This window comes from Ceratotherium simum, chromosome 6 (genome assembly GCF_057802395.1).
Source record: "Ceratotherium simum simum isolate JZ-2026a chromosome 6, ASM5780239v1, whole genome shotgun sequence".
In the NCBI taxonomy this organism is placed as follows: Eukaryota; Metazoa; Chordata; class Mammalia; order Perissodactyla; family Rhinocerotidae; genus Ceratotherium; species Ceratotherium simum.
Window position 1 is genome coordinate 81,301,532 of NC_141905.1, and position 15,524 is coordinate 81,317,055.

At 40.4% G+C, this 15,524-nt stretch overlaps 1 protein-coding gene across 3 annotated transcripts; it reads left to right on the forward strand.

The window, feature by feature from the left end:
• Window positions 1-141: 141 nt before the first annotated feature.
• BUB3 (BUB3 mitotic checkpoint protein) lies at window positions 142-14,353 on the forward strand. Of its 3 annotated transcripts, none has more exons than XM_087432766.1 (8): window positions 142-284; window positions 4,077-4,271; window positions 4,845-4,914; window positions 6,893-7,044; window positions 9,553-9,711; window positions 11,145-11,322; window positions 11,586-11,802; window positions 14,016-14,353. In XM_087432766.1, exons 1-8 carry the CDS (start codon window positions 261-263, stop codon window positions 14,023-14,025), a joined length of 1,005 nt encoding a protein of 334 aa, XP_087288892.1. In that variant the 5' UTR covers window positions 142-260; the 3' UTR covers window positions 14,026-14,353. The 3 variants fall into 3 exon arrangements, with proteins under 3 accessions (XP_087288892.1, XP_087288893.1, XP_004438949.1); XM_087432767.1 differs by lacking the exon at window positions 14,016-14,353 and adding an exon at window positions 12,775-12,849 and having other exon boundaries at window positions 180-284; XM_004438892.3 differs by lacking the exons at window positions 142-284; window positions 14,016-14,353 and adding exons at window positions 3,555-3,656; window positions 12,775-12,849.
• The last annotated feature ends 1,171 nt before the right edge of the window (window positions 14,354-15,524 follow it).

A 15,524-nucleotide genomic window follows, 5' to 3' on the forward strand; every position in this document is an offset into this window, starting at 1 on the left:
AAAGGTCGTGACCTTGGCGCCGCACTCCCTAGTGACTGTAGTCCTGAAGCGGGCTGAGGCGCACCCCGGCTGGAATGCAGTTCCAGAGCCCGCGCAGAGAGGGACAAAAGGCAGGAGGCACACCTCGCAGCTGAAGCGGTTGCCTTCCGGGAAGGAGCATCTTCCCAGCACTGGGAGCGCCTTGGGAGTGGCCGCAGCAGGGCGCCGTGGGACGTGGCCCAACCTGGGACACGCGCCTTCTCTCCGAGGGCGCAGGACACATGGAACGGCGCTGCCTGGACCAGGTAATGAGCCCGCTTTGCTCGTCCCCCAGCTTGGCGCGACAGGTTTGCGGCTGCACGCGGTTCCCGGGTCGGTGGCACAGTTGCGCGTCCCGCGCGGCGCGGGAACTGGGCTCGGAAAGGCGGCACTTCGGCTGAAGTGGGATCTGAGGTCAGAGACTAGGCAAAGAAAGCCCCAGAGGCAAAGACGCCTCTCCACACTCATGTTGTTTGTAGTTTTGCATTGTGCGTGGCTAAATGGCCGGATCGCTGGCAAGCACGTGGCCGCTCACGCTGAAAGGAACGGTAGCGCGCGGCCCGGGCGCCCACCGACTTGCGCACCCCAACACCTGCCGCCGAGTCGGGGCTGGGAGGGTGCGGCACCGACAGAATAGCCGCGCGAGTGTCATGCAAATCGCAGACTCTCAAAAGGTTAGATCGCTGCCACCTGTTCCTCGTAAAACATCGGAAAAGGAAGCCTGAGCTTGGAGGAGACCAATGGTTCGGTGTCACGTGGGGCGAGCTCCCTGGTTCTCCCGCCTCTGGCCCCGGGGCCCCGCTTAGCCGTTGCAGAGGTGCAGAGAGTCCGCAGCGCGGAGATCAGATCTCATCCTCCAGAAGGGGGACATTTGCATGATAGTCTTATCTCTTTGAGCAGAAAAGCATCGAAATTATCTGCATTTTTTGAAAATAAGCGGGATATCTGGAAGCCTCCAATTGACCCGCAGTATTCTGTCTAAAATGCCTAGTTTGTTGTCCATTTTGAGGTCATATCTTTTCTTCTCACATAAAATTTAATAAAAATCATTGTCTATTTCACCGTGATGTCAGAAGGATGTTACCCAAGAACATATTTGCCAATACTAAGTTGGTTCAATTGCATTTATTTCATTTCAACTGAGTTCAATTCAATAAATATTTACTGGGCCCTGGTGCTTGCTGAGAACTAGGCTAAGTATTGGATAGTCAGAGAGAGAAAACAAAAGTGACATTGGATCCGTTTTCTTCTGATTTATTTGGTACACTTTTTATTTCAATGAATTTCTTTCTTCCAGATGACCCACTTTAAATTCTTCTTTTTCTCTGAAGTCGCTATTTGAATATTCCATGCAGAAATAACCAAACTGCTTTCAAGGAACTACTTGTATAGGAATATTCTATCTACAACATTTTTGTCTGCATTTCAATAGATTATATTTTTTCCAGAGATGATGGTTTTAACAGTATAGGGTCACTATATCCTCCTTAAGCTTACTTCTCTTATAGGAAGTGGTTTTCTCTAGCCACTATAGGCACTTCATGGCAGAGTATTTTGCTCTTAAGATTTTAGGGATGACCCTTTTCCAGTTTGTCATATAGTGGATATTTCACTCTTTTTACCAATCCACCAATTAGCAGTCAAAGGTGATCCAACAGTATAATTAGTTTCTAGAAACTCCTGTCTCTTGCAGGTAACTAAGTATTAACACACACACACACACACACACACACACACACGACTTTGCATTTGGATTTAAAATGTTCAAGACTCCATTGTTGTCAGATTTCCTATCTCAAGACTATCAATTCATTTGAATAATCAGCGAAATCATCAGCCTCCTTTCAGGCTCTAAACTGGATTTAAAAGATTGACGTTTCTTAAAACTCAAATCGAGTCCAGCTGCAACTGCATGCCCAGAGGGACCTGAATCATACACACACTGGATAATGAAATACACTTAGATTTTATTAGTGGATAATTCATGCTCAGAATCTTGAAACACTAATAGAATTAAATAAACAACTGGGAAAGGGAACCAAATAAAATTATTTGGAGATAAAATATTTAGCCAAAGTTAGAATGGAGGCAAAGCACTGCATTTTTAAATTCTGAACTTAGCCATTAACTTGTTGAAAGAAAAAGAGAACCAAGTACGAGGATTGGTGAGGGGGGAGAGCAAGAATCTGTCCTTTTAGCAGTAATATCATCAATACAGTGAGCAGAAGTGTGGTTGTGTGTGTTTATTGTGTCAAGAATCATAAAAAGAAGTGCACCTGAGTCAGGGTATGTGCATGCATAAAGACCAACAATACCTTTTGTCTATTAATGTACCTTAGAAGTTAAACACTTTAACCCCAACAGTTTCCTCCCACTTCATACAAAATCACATAATAAGATTTTTTTTTTCACAAAAGGCAGTGAAAAAGAGGTCACAGCATGGATTAAGATGAAGAATTTCAGTGGGCTTTTGATAGTCAAGAGTAACTGAGTCACAGCATTCTAGTTAAAAATTAAGTATTGCTTTTCTTCCCTGGAGATCAAATCATTTCTCATTACCGAAGCAACCTTGATTCTCCTATTTCTGGACGATTCTAGAAACAGAAAATGGAACAAACTGAGCCTCAACTCTAGGGAGTTGGAGGGAGGGAAGGGGTTGGGTGGGGGAGAAGCTTGTAAGTGTCATTTTGAGACCTTACTTAAACATACGTCTAAAAGAAGATTTTGAGCTTTAACACATTTCAGAGTAATTACTTGTTTCCCAGTGTGTCCATCTTTTCCGACAGGGAGTTCCTCGAGAGCAAGGAGTGGTCTGACTAATGCATCTGCCCAGAGTCTCTCACCAGGCCTGGCACACAACGCTCAACAAATATTTGTAAAAAGATGGAATGGAGAGATAAAGCATAGTATATAAATAAGGATGAGTTTCTATGAGATCAATAGATCTTAAAACAACGGGAAATATGCGACCCTGGCTCATCGGTGGAAACTCTAGGAAAATGAGAAACAGGGCAAAAAAGAATGCAATTGATTAGAGCAAATATTTCGTTCTCCATTCCAATTTTTGGTTAACTTCATGGGCTTATGCACGTCCAGTGAAAGGGAGAATAATTTAGCTCCATGGAAGTATTGACCAAAACTGGGTTCTTGGGTCTAAGAGATTAACTGAGATGAGGAGGGAGCCATGGGTCGAACTGGAAAGAGCATCTTCCCGCCTACTATTCAGAGGACCAGCAGGGCGTCGGCTCCAGGGAGACTACATCTCCCAGAGCGCCGCACAAGGCTGGCGGAGGGCGTGAGCGCAGCCTTGGCGCGATGCTCCTTGGGAGCTGTAGTTTTCACTCGTCCAGCACGAGCGCGGGTTTCTCAGCCTGGGCGTGAAAGGAGACCACGTGATCGGAAAAGCCGCGGATTGCCTTTGAGCCGGAACAGGATGACTGGGTTGACCGACGCCCGGCCTCCGAGCGGACCAATCGTCTGCCTTGAGTGAGACGTTGGCGTTTGAAATTAGCCAATGGCAGGCGTACGCTGGAGTTTCCTCTCCGCCTTCTTCGCGCAGCCTGCGAGCGCTCTGAGGGAAGCAAGGAGGCGGCGGCGGTGGCGAGTGGCGGCGAGGTTGCTTCTGAGGGGATCCCAAGGTAGCGGGGAGAGGCATCGGGGCGCAGAGGCGCACTCTCCGGGGCTCCCCGGGCCCAGAGCTGGCGGAGCTGTCCGCAGGGAACCCGCTTCGCTTCCATCGCTTTTCCTTTATTATCGGAGTGTCGGGGCTGCAGGCCCCGGGGAGGGCCGGGGTGCAGGAGCCCGCGGCGGGTCGGGGTGCGGCGGGTCAGCTTAGGGGCTGGGGTTCGGGGCGCCGGCCCGGCCGGTTGGGGCGCATAGGAGGGGCGGGGGTTGGGGAGAGTCCCGACTGTGGCGTGCGCGCGGGCTGTGCGCAGGCGCAGAGGCCCCGTCGCCGACGTCCCCTGGGTCCCTCTGGGGTGCAGTCCCCCTGCTGCCGGGCCATCAGCCAGCCCAGCCCCCGGACCCTTGGGGACTCTGACTGGGCGCTTGTTCCGTAGATGACCGGTTCTAACGAGTTCAAGCTGAACCAGCCACCCGAGGACGGCATCTCCTCGGTGAAGTTCAGCCCCAACACCTCCCAGTTCCTGCTGGTCTCCTCCTGGGACACGTCGGTGCGCCTCTACGATGTGCCGGCCAACTCCCTGCGGCTCAAGTACCAGCACACCGGGGCCGTGCTGGACTGCGCGTTCTACGTAGGTGTCCTCCGTTTCCGCCCGCTCTCTCTGTGTTACGATCTCCTGTGTTCACAGTGGACCTTTTCCAGTATTGGGTACAGGCTTCTGTCGGTGGAGTTATTTGGACAGCTCTTGGGCTTTTTCTGAACACTTGCCTTGAGCCAGGTACCGTTTTTTGGCTGGGGACATGCAGACGTCGGAAACTCGATCTCCCCTTCCAAGTGGAGGCTTAATGGAGTAACCCTGCAAACTTTCAGGACATGTGACCATTGTATTTGAAATTTATAACAAGACAGTAAGATTTGGCTGCCTTGTTAAAGGGAAGCTTCTTTTTTTTTTTTTTACTAGGAAGTAGGAATGCCTGTTTACTCTCAAGCAGTCTGGTGAATTTGCTTCCTTAATTTGCTGACATAGTAGGTTTTGCAACCACTTATTTGCTTTATTTTTTTGTGCTGGTTTTGTTTACAGTGAGTGGTTGAGCCCAGTGTACATCATCTTGAGCGTGAACTGAACAGTTGGCTGTAGAATCAGGAATTCTGAAACACATTCTAAAGCTCTAAGTTTTAAATGACTTGAAACTTTATTTTGTAGGATCCAACGCATGCCTGGAGTGGGGGATTAGACCATCAATTGAAAATGCATGATTTGAACACTGATCAAGGTAATATGGCCACATTTTTACCAGTGTATTGTTTTCTCAGCTAGTGTACGAGAGTATAAAGGTTTATTTAGAAAGAGTAGTTTCTGAATTGCCTAGTTCCTAAGTGCTTAGATATGAATAAAAATGGTTTGAATTTAGGACTTTTTTGTTTAAATGAAAACCATTAAGTTACTGATCACAAAATATTATGCATGTATTTTTTCAGTAAAGCCGGTAATGATCTCCATCCCAAATGTTTACATGAAGTAACACTTGAGTATATGACCTTTATCTTGTCCTCAGAAGTGGACCGGTTCTTGTAATGGTCTGCTTTTCATTAGGATTTTTCAGGACAATGCTGATGTTTGAGTTCTCTTTTCAGAAGCTAAATTTAGAGTAAAGGAAGATAGATTTTTAAAAATCTAATCTTAAATAGCCAGTCCTGTCCAGGTACTGTATTAATCCTGCTTGTATAATTATTTAGCATAGAATATGCTTCAGTTGCATTTATTGAATGAATAAAAGATAACACATTTTCTTTTAGTTAATTTCTTAGAGGCCCAGATATGAAATGACTCACGCAAATTTTTATGGTGACTTGGGAGCAGAGCAGAGATTGGAATGGAACCTAAATGCCCAGAGCTCTCTAGCAGAGCTTTTTTTGTATGTCTATACATACATTAGACATAGATGGTACTTGAAGGAGATGGCAAGTTACAGAGATATGACTAGATGAAGATGAGATGGACAATGAGAGAACGGATAGAGGATGGGTACAATATTTTGTCAAAAAAATAAGCACCTAATTAGAAGAGACTTTTTGCACTCAATTAGAAAGTCACTTTGTCCTGTAACTTATAACTGCAGATGTTGGGTTTTGTTGGCTAGCAGCTTACTCTACACAATAAGTTAGTTTGCAGTTTTAGGTCCTATATGTTGGAAAACTTAGGAGAAGAAAACACGGAAAAGCAAACAAGATTTTCGATGTTGGAGACTATAATTAAGGGAATTAGCTGTTAGTCTCCAAAGGTCATTGCCTAACTTGATGAGAAACTTTTTTTTCCTATTTAAGTGATATATTTTTAAACACATAGTTTTCCTGTTTGAAGATTAGGACCACATATTGTTCTTTGTTGTATTCTCAGCGTGTGGCATAGATTCTGGCACAGAGTAGACATTTAGTAGATGTTAGTTGAATGAATGAACGAGATAGCCTAAAAAATTGAAATTGAAAGGAAAGAAATTGTGTCTTGGAAATTTGACCCATCATGAAAACCAAGTGGATTAATCATAAGACTCCCTGCCTTTCTCATTCCCAGCTCTCAGATAATCCTGTTACCACTTAAATAAGTTTCTTATAAGGATTGGCTTAATGTGATAAGTTTTATCCAGATCCAGGAGACCGGAGTTCTCTGTTCATTTGTTCATTCAACAGGTGTTTCTTGAGCACCTACCATGTATCATAACCTGTGCTAGATACAGTCAGAACTACAGTCATGTGTCGCTTAATGACGGGGACACCCTCTGAGAAATGTGTCGTTAGGCAATTTTGTCTCTTATGCGAACATCATACAGTGTACTTACACAAACGTAGATGGTATAGCCTGCTACACACCTCGAGTGTATGGATGCGGTCCATCATTGAATGTTGTTGTTATGGGATGCATGACTATACCGAGTCAAACAAGGTTCCTGATTTTAAGGAATCTAGAATCAAGTGAGGAAAATAACAAATATGCCACCATTTTAATGTCATCTGGAATTCAAGTCAGCCTTTGAAATGTACCATGCCAGTGAATCAAACTATGCACTATAAGGTGAACAGAAGAATGGATGACTTTTTGTAGTCATGGAGAAATTTTTCTGTATGCAGACATTTCCAGAGAGTTGGTGGAAGTGGATTCATTACAGTTGAATGAATGTTTCATTCTGTTGTTCACCTGAGGAATTGTTTACTAGAGGTAGTAAAGCCAGGTGTTTTTTTTTTTGTCTCCTATAGAAAATCTTGTTGGAACCCATGACGCCCCTATCCGATGTGTTGAATACTGTCCGGAAGTGAATGTGATGGTTACTGGGAGTTGGGATCAGACAGTTAAATTGTGGGATCCCAGAACTCCTTGTAATGCTGGGACCTTCTCTCAGCCTGAAAAGGTAGGCTCTTTATATTCATAACAGGTCCTTGAGGTGATTTGACTTGGTAAATGTTTGATGAATATGGTAATGAATATAGAAGTTAAGAGTTGACGAGTCTATTTTACAAACCCAGATACATAGAAATATTTTGATGCAAAGGAAAATTAATTTTGGTATTTTGATCAACTTTTTTTCTGTCAGTTGTCGTATTTGTACTGGAGAGCACTAGCTTAAATAAACCCACTTCCATGTGTGGTTAATGCTTGAAATCCCGGGACTGAGAAGCAACTCACTGCCTTTTCAGAGAAGTCATTCAGCAAAGACTGTTTGATTGCCTTAAATTGGGTTTGACGTGCCCAAACCAGAAAGTAGGATGGAGCATCACTCATTTTCACGACCTGAAGTTTCGTTTGAGTTTACTGTTAAGAGGGTGAAATGGGTTATCATTTCAAGGTTAGTGAGAAAGATGTCCTATATTCTCTGGCTTTTACCATTTATTTATTTATTTTTAGTACTGACAGTTGTAGTTTGAAGGCTCTAGTGAAAAAAGCTTCTTAAAACTGAAACTGTATTATTTTAACCTTTTGATCTGTACAATGAAAGTATAATTGAGCATTCTTGCTGTATCCTCATCAGACTTTATCAGGTGGTAGTTAATTTTAAAGATTGATTGTTTTAGCAGTTTAAAGGTATCCTTCACTTGAGTCTATTTCCTCAGTGTAAATATACTATTCAGTTCCTGTTAGCCATCATTATATACTGTAGTGCATCCAAAGAGCCATTATTTTTGTCACATCACAGTCGAATCTACTCCTGGCAAGACCTTTGTTCAGAATAAAATAATTGCATTGTTTCTAGTTTTGATTTATGGTCATATGTAACATGTTAAGAGCTGTGATAAATTGCTGACAGAATATCATATAATGGACAGCCACACTGAATCAAGCTGCTTATTGGTTCAGCAAGGTTCATTATGTCACTTTTTTTAATACTTTCTTTGATAAATGTATATACCCAGTCAGTAGCATGACAGTGGTTTCACTTGATTTACGATCAGTGGGGGTAGAAAGCACTATTAGAAGCTTGTGTGTCACCTGAATAGTAAAGATTTAAGATAAAATTCCCAATCTGGTGGTACTATTATAAATCTGTTTCTTTCTGGATTCTGTGTTTTCTAAGTTTCGTGTTTCATGTCTTAGGTTAATTTCTATTTTTCTGCAAACATTGTTTTCTGAATAAATTACAATAAATCTTCTATTTCTCTTATGCCTGTATTAAATCTGTTTTGAATCGTTTTGGTTCCTTATTTTTCTCTCAGTCAAGTTGTTGAATTTTAAGGCGAGATGGTACAGACTATCGCGTTGTTACATTGTTAAACCTAATTTAGGCTTTTTGGCTGGTGGTATGTAGTTAACATATTAGTGATTACTAACCATGTGGTTTAATTAGTGAATGTTAAAGAGATGTCTTACTATGTCATGGGGCCTCTTCATTTTTTATAGTGATTTTTCAGGTTTTAAAATATTAGATTAAATTAGAGTTGCTTATTAATTGAAAGTAATAATTGGAGCAACAGTTATGTATCTGAAGTCTGGATTAAAAAAATGATTTAACGTGGTCAGGAAAATACATTTTGCAACCGTTTTTGTGAATTGCTATCTCTATTTGTTCCCCACATAACATATTTGAAAATAAACTGCTTTAAATACTTGCTTGCAGGAAGTTCTATGATTTATTATAAAGGAATTTTTTGTGGGAGTTGTTTTAATATTGAAGAAAAGGCATTATGAGGGATAAAAATAGATGCTTTTAGGGGAGAAAATACTTTTTTAATTTTCCCTAAAGATGAACTCTGTCTTGAGTGTTTAGTATGACATCAGGGCACAAGAATTTGCTTTGTCATATGCCAGACCACTATCCTTGTCTTTTAATTTTCAGTTTGTATGCCATCAAAAGCAACTAAGCAGCTAATTAGTGATGGCTCCTTCCCTCTTCCTGGGAAAGCTTTTTTATTTATTCAGTGTGACAGCTGGGGAAGTCAAGATTTTTAGAGTTATAAAATGAAATCTTCCAAAAGATGGTCATAGGAAAAGTAACTTTGAAAAAGATTGTTTTTTGAAAAGCCAGAAGCCCTTTGAAAGGTATCTTGAATTGTTTTATGGCTTTGTCTCCTTTTTAAGTATTCTTTACACTTTTATAGTCACTAAATGAAATAAGAAGGCTGGAAAAATTGTTTAATAATTTGTTTTAGTAACGAAGAGAATTAAGTCTTCAAGAGTGTTTTTGCAGTGTTAATTAGAATGTACATTATATGATACTTGGTTAAGTGTTAAGAATATCTTGGGTTTATTCTTTTGTATGAGTTACTTGGTTTGTGTAACTGTAATATTTAAAGTTTGGTACTTGTATTTGGGAACCTGATCACCTAACTTTTTTATGGTTTTATATTTAGTGGACTTTATTTTGGGGCAAAATGCCATTTTCAGGCAATGGATGATTTTTAGGAAGTTGTAATTTGTCTTGAAGGTGTATACCCTCTCTGTGTCTGGAGACCGGCTGATTGTGGGCACTGCGGGTCGCAGGGTGTTGGTGTGGGACCTACGGAACATGGGCTACGTGCAGCAGCGCCGGGAGTCTAGCCTGAAGTACCAGACTCGCTGCATACGGGCATTTCCAAACAAGCAGGTACTGACCAACCCCCCCCACCTTTGGAATTTGAAAATAATGTGATCTTATATAATAACGATTTGGTCACTTCCTTTTAAAGCTTTGCTTTTTTTTTTTTTCTCTTTTTTTGAGTAGTGAGTTAGAATTTGCCGTTAGGTATATTTTTCACAGTCTTTTGTTTTTAAAGCATACCACTGAGGTTAGAGAGGCATTGCCCCTCCTATAATGACTAACTCTTGGTGTACAGGGTGGGTCACCTTTCCATCAACATTGTTAAATGAGATTACCCTGTTTATTAGAAGTGAGCTCCTCCTTCCCCCAGATCCTGAAAGTTCAAAGGGAAAGTTGCTGGTGTGGTTAGCTGCTATAGGAATTTTGCAAGAGGAAAAGTCATTAAAAACAGCAGATATCTTTGGAATCTTATGGCTGTCCTTTAGTACGGTTGTGGAGCTTGAAGCAATTATATCCATTCTTTTGGCCGTTTATCTCAAAAGGCTAGTACCTCAAATGGTGATCACAGTTCTTTTTCTCAGGAAATTGTAAATTTCCATTGAAGATAAGGAATTGTAGTTATGTGAAACTTCAGAGATTTAAGTACATGATTAAAATCTCCTTTTATAAATATTATTTTTATGTCTTATATCCAAAATCTTCTGTCAGAGTATATCTCCAGTTCACAATGGAAGTTTAAAAGTAAAGTTTTACTGGTTTTTTATTTTTCTTTGCTCCATAAGTAGTTTTTCAGGAATAAATCTTTTTCATACCTTGAAGAATTAAAAAAAATTAAATTAAATATAGGTTTCATATTTATCTCTTTCTTTGACATGGCATTTCAAGGAAAGGTGAGAAAAGGTTTGAAATTGTAAACCACTTTTGAACATTGCTGAAAATCTGTTGTTTGTGTGTATACTCAACTTTCTGTAGTTAAATGCAAGAGGCAGAGACACTGAGATGGAAGGCTGGTTTTCTGGTTGATTTGGATTATTGATACCCCCACTGAAGGAAACACAGTTGTTCTTAGAGTTGTTAGAGGTGAAGGGGCATAGAGCAAAGAAAAAGATATTCCAGCTGGTGGAACAAATTTTGAGTCCCTTTCTGGACAGGACAACAACTGATAACTGAAACACTTTAAAATGCTTGTTTAGGTTTGACAAAATAACTAGACATTTTTGATTGCAGTGTGCAAGGCACTGGTACGGTGAAGAAAGCAAGTGATGATAGCCTTATTTTTTTTTTTTTTTTACAAAACAGGTATTAGTGTTTTTAAGCTTTTGGAATGATCATAACTATGTTAGTATAGCTTAAACACTTGGTTAAATAAAACCTGGCTGTACCTCTTTTCATTTCTGAGAACACATCTTTCTTTAGTGTGGGTTGAATTTGGGAATTAGTGCCTTGTTTTTGGAAGTTGTAGTCACCATTTTTATCCTTCTCTGGTTCCCTCATGGCAGGGTTATGTATTAAGCTCTATTGAAGGCCGAGTGGCAGTAGAGTACCTGGACCCAAGCCCTGAGGTGCAGAAGAAGAAGTATGCCTTCAAGTGTCACAGACTGAAAGAAAACAATATTGAGCAGATTTACCCAGTCAATGCCATTTCCTTTCACAACATCCACAATACATTTGCCACGGGTAAAGTATGGCTTGCTAACCTATATTTCATTACTAAGATAACATCATTTTGCTGTTAATTGAACACTAGATGTTTATGCTTAGGCCGAGTTTTTTAAACAATTGTCCTTGCTTTTTATGATATTTAGGGGGAAAAAATCTGGTACAGTACTCCTTGGGGAAAATGTAACTTCTACATGACCTTAACGATTAACTGTTAAGATAATGGTTATTTCTGTATCTGCTTTTAAGAACCATTTTAACTCTTTTGAAATGACTTGCAGGTGGTTCCGATGGATTTGTAAATATTTGGGATCCGTTTAACAAAAAGCGACTGTGTCAGTTCCATCGGTATCCCACCAGCATCGCATCACTTGCCTTCAGTAATGATGGGACTACACTTGCAATAGCATCATCATATATGTATGAAATGGATGACACGGAACATCCTGAAGATGGTATCTTCATTCGCCAAGTGACAGATGCAGAAACAAAACCCAAGTGAGTATGCTTCACCTGTGTTTGAGCCCTTTCTTGCATTCAACCCAGGATTTATTAATTTTTCTAAATTCATGAATAGCATTGTTGATGCCTGCTCGATATTATAGCTGACTCTAGGGTTGGAATTGATTTTATCTTGTTCTCCCAAGCTTTCAATATCCGTAGGTTGATAGACGTCTGATGGATAAAATTATGCCTAGTTGTTTTGTAGAGAAGAATGTCAAACTCTCATTCTTCTTGAATAGGCACTATTATTTGAATCTCTGGAGTTATTACTAGCTTATTGCTTCAAAATTAAGTTGAGGAATTCAAGAATAATTTATTTTAGCAAATTCTATTTAAGATATTTAAGATTTTGAGCTGCCAAAAATCTTTCCTCTTCACAGAGGTTGTTTCTTTAATATTTACACAAAATGTATGACCTTCAGGTCTTATTGGAAACCCGGAGTAATATGGCTTTGCCTGGAAAGCAAATTTCCTTAGTTTTGAAATTTTCATAGACGTCTTTGGCTCTTGGTTGTAACTTGACAGAGAGAAACCATTTACATTTTTTTGTACCAGCAGGGCAAAGCTCTTTCCTTATTTACCTGCACCAGGCTCAAGGCATTTGTTAAACCACTGAATAGCCACCCCAAGTGTCTTTGTCCTGTTCCTTGTCCCTCTCTACCTAGGCCCTTGAAGGAATGCCTCAATAAATATTTATGGAATAACTGAATGTTTTCAAGATTCCTATAGTGTTCTGAATTAAAATGGTATATTACCCTTGCTAAATTGGGTGAGTCCCTGAGAGGGGCCAGAGTATTAACTGTTGAATATCATGTACACTTTTACAGGTTTGACTTTAGAAAAGACTTAGCATGTGAAGCCTGTTGGATAAAGGGCTGTGTTTGTATTTAATCTCTCACTTTTGTATCTCTTGTCCTGGCCGGCCATTTTGATCTCATGCTGTTCTTTTTTCTTTTGAACTTGTAGGTCACCATGTACATGACAAGATTTCATTTACTTAAGTGCCATGTTGATGATAATAAAACAATTCGTACTCCCCAATGGTGGATTTATTACTATTAACAAAGAAACCAGGGAAAAATATTAATTTTAATATTATAAGAACCTGAAAATAATGGAAAAGAGGTTTTCGTTGATTTTTTTTTTTAAACGAACACTTGCTTAAGTGCATGAGATGGTTTGATGGTTTGCTGCATTAAAGGTATTCATTTGGGCAAACAAAATTGGAGGGCAGTGACTGCACTTCTGAGGATCAGTTTTGACCTTGATGATTTTTGTTTCCACTGTGGAAATAAATGTTGTAAATAAATATAGGTAATAAAAATCCCTTTGCATTCTTTCTGGACCTTAAACGGTAGAGGAAAAGGCTCTTGAGCCATTTGTTTCTTTTGCTGGTTATAGTTGCTAATTCTAAAGCTGCTTCAGACTGCCTCATGAGGAGGTTAATCTACAATTAAACAATATTTCCTCTTGGCCGTCCATTATTTTCTGAAGCAGATGGTTCATCATTTCCTGGGCTGTTAAACAAAGCGAGGTTAAGGTTAGACTCCTGGGAATCAGCTAGTTTTCAATCTTATTAGGGTGCAGAAGGAAAACTAATAAGAAAACCTCCTAACATCATTTTGTGACTGTAAACAATTATTTATTAGCAAACAATTGATCCCAGAAGGGCAAATTGTTTGAGTTAGTAATGAGCTGAGAAAAGACAGAGCATATCTGTGTATTTGGAAAAATAATTGTAACGTAATTGCAGTACATTTAGACAGGCATCTATTTGGACCTGTTTCTATCTCTAAATGAATTTTTGGAAACATTAATGAGGTTTACATATTTCTCTGACATTTATATAGTTCTCATGTCCATTTCAGTTGCCCAGCCGCTGGTGATTAAGGTTAAAAAGAAAAAAATTACAGTGAGAATGAGATTCATTTCAATGTAATGCCCTGAAGCAGAACACGAACTTAGCTTGGCCTATTCTAGGTAGTTCCAAATAGGATTTTTGTTGTGAACCTTTGTGTTTTTTACTTATATTTTTTGCAAATGTGTGTTTCTGAATGAGACTTGGCCATTTACTGAAATTTATTTTAATCCATGATGTATTTGAAAAAAATTCTTTGGTACAGAGAAAGGTCTGATTTTTAAGTATTTCAGTGAAAACTTAGTGTAAGTCTGAACCCATCTTTTGAAATGTATTTTCTTCATTGCAGGTCCACGTAATGATCTCGTGAAAGTGATTTCTCTATGGAAAGCTTTGTTTTGCTTCCTACAAATACATGCTTATTCCCTAAGGGGTGCATTATAGTCGTTGTGGACACGTTACTTAGTATGTGGATTTCTCTGTTCTCTGTCTTTAGAAACCTTGTCTGCGTGCCCTTTCATACTGACTTTGTGTAGGATGAGGAGTCTGTCCTTGTGCAGTAGTCTGAAGGATTTTCTTTCCCAGCAAGCCTAGTTGCTGTTTATGAGCAGCTAGAGCTCTTTTTGTAAAATAATCTAAACCTGTTATTTCCATGCTGTCTAATAAATCAGATTCAGAACCCTAAAATGTTGGATGTTTTTAAATGTCAGTAATTAATGTAATTTACCTCATGAAGAGGCTTCTGTAAAGCAAAACTCCCTTCATCCAGGGCCTGGTGAGGATGACATGTTACCTTTAGGTGCACACTGCCTCGTTCAATTGTGTCTATTCTGATGGACACTGGGGATTCAGTCCTTGATAAAGTGATCTGTTGGAGTTCTGCCATTTCCCTCGTGCCCTCTTGCTGGATCAGCAGGGCCCTTGAGCCAACTGCAGCCTCACAGGACAGGCATGGCCTGTGTGGCAGCTGACGGGCGCCCTTTGGCACAGCTCTCCTGGTAGTGCTAGTGCAGGAGGGCTCATGCGGCTCGCCCCTCCCTGTGCCGCTGCAGTTGTCGGATGCACACACACAGAGCCAAATGACAGACCCGCCTGTACTTATCCATCAAATGCTAAATCACAGTGGAGCCCTTGGGATGGTAAATAATGTAATAGCCGGAGACTAACTGATGGTATTGGTTCTTTAGTGTGATTATGTGCTTTTTAAAGTCATAACCACTTGGTTGAGGACAGAACATAAATTTAAAACATTGTTTAACTGAAGGGGAATTAATATAGTGTTGTAAAAGGTGACTAAATTAAAGAAATGTTGGGGACCTGTTTTTGAGGTTGTGGTGTGGGTGAGCTTTTTTTGTAGTTCCATCTGGATGTCCTCCTGTCTCTTGAAACCAAATGTGTCTCCCCTGAACATCTCTCCCTGCCTCCACTATGGACCTCTTAACCAGCTCTCCTTCACAATTTGCCTGTTTATGATTATAGCCGCCTTTTCCCCAAATGACCCAGGTGCAATGCCTTAGCATTTTCATTGGTTTCCCTTACCCAGATTCTCTTCTCTATTAAGTGTCTCTTCTGTTTCTTTCTACTGCTACTATCCCACTGCCTTAAAGGGTTCCCTCCGCCCATCTAGGGGAGTGCAGCAGCCTCCAGTCTCTGCCCTAAGTCCTCCATCTTCTGGAGCAGTGACTTGCAAACCTTTTAGCTGTGACCCGAGTATGAAATAGATTTGAACACACAGAGGTCAATACACTATGTGTAACAGAGACGAGTTTTATAAAACATTACTTGCCCTTTGTACATGTAACGTACCTGTTTGGTCTTCCTTTCTTCTTTTTTTAAAAAATTGTTTTTAAGAGTTGCT

Bases quoted from the DNA above. Each gene is read 5' to 3' on its own strand.
- BUB3 (XM_087432767.1), top strand. From the start codon at position 261: ATGGAACGGCGCTGCCTGGACCAG. The intron at 4,915-6,892 runs GTAATATGGCCA...TGTCTCCTATAG, and splicing joins TGATTTGAACACTGATCAAG to AAAATCTTGTTGGAACCCAT. The intron at 11,323-11,585 runs GTAAAGTATGGC...AATGACTTGCAG, and splicing joins CCACAATACATTTGCCACGG to GTGGTTCCGATGGATTTGTA.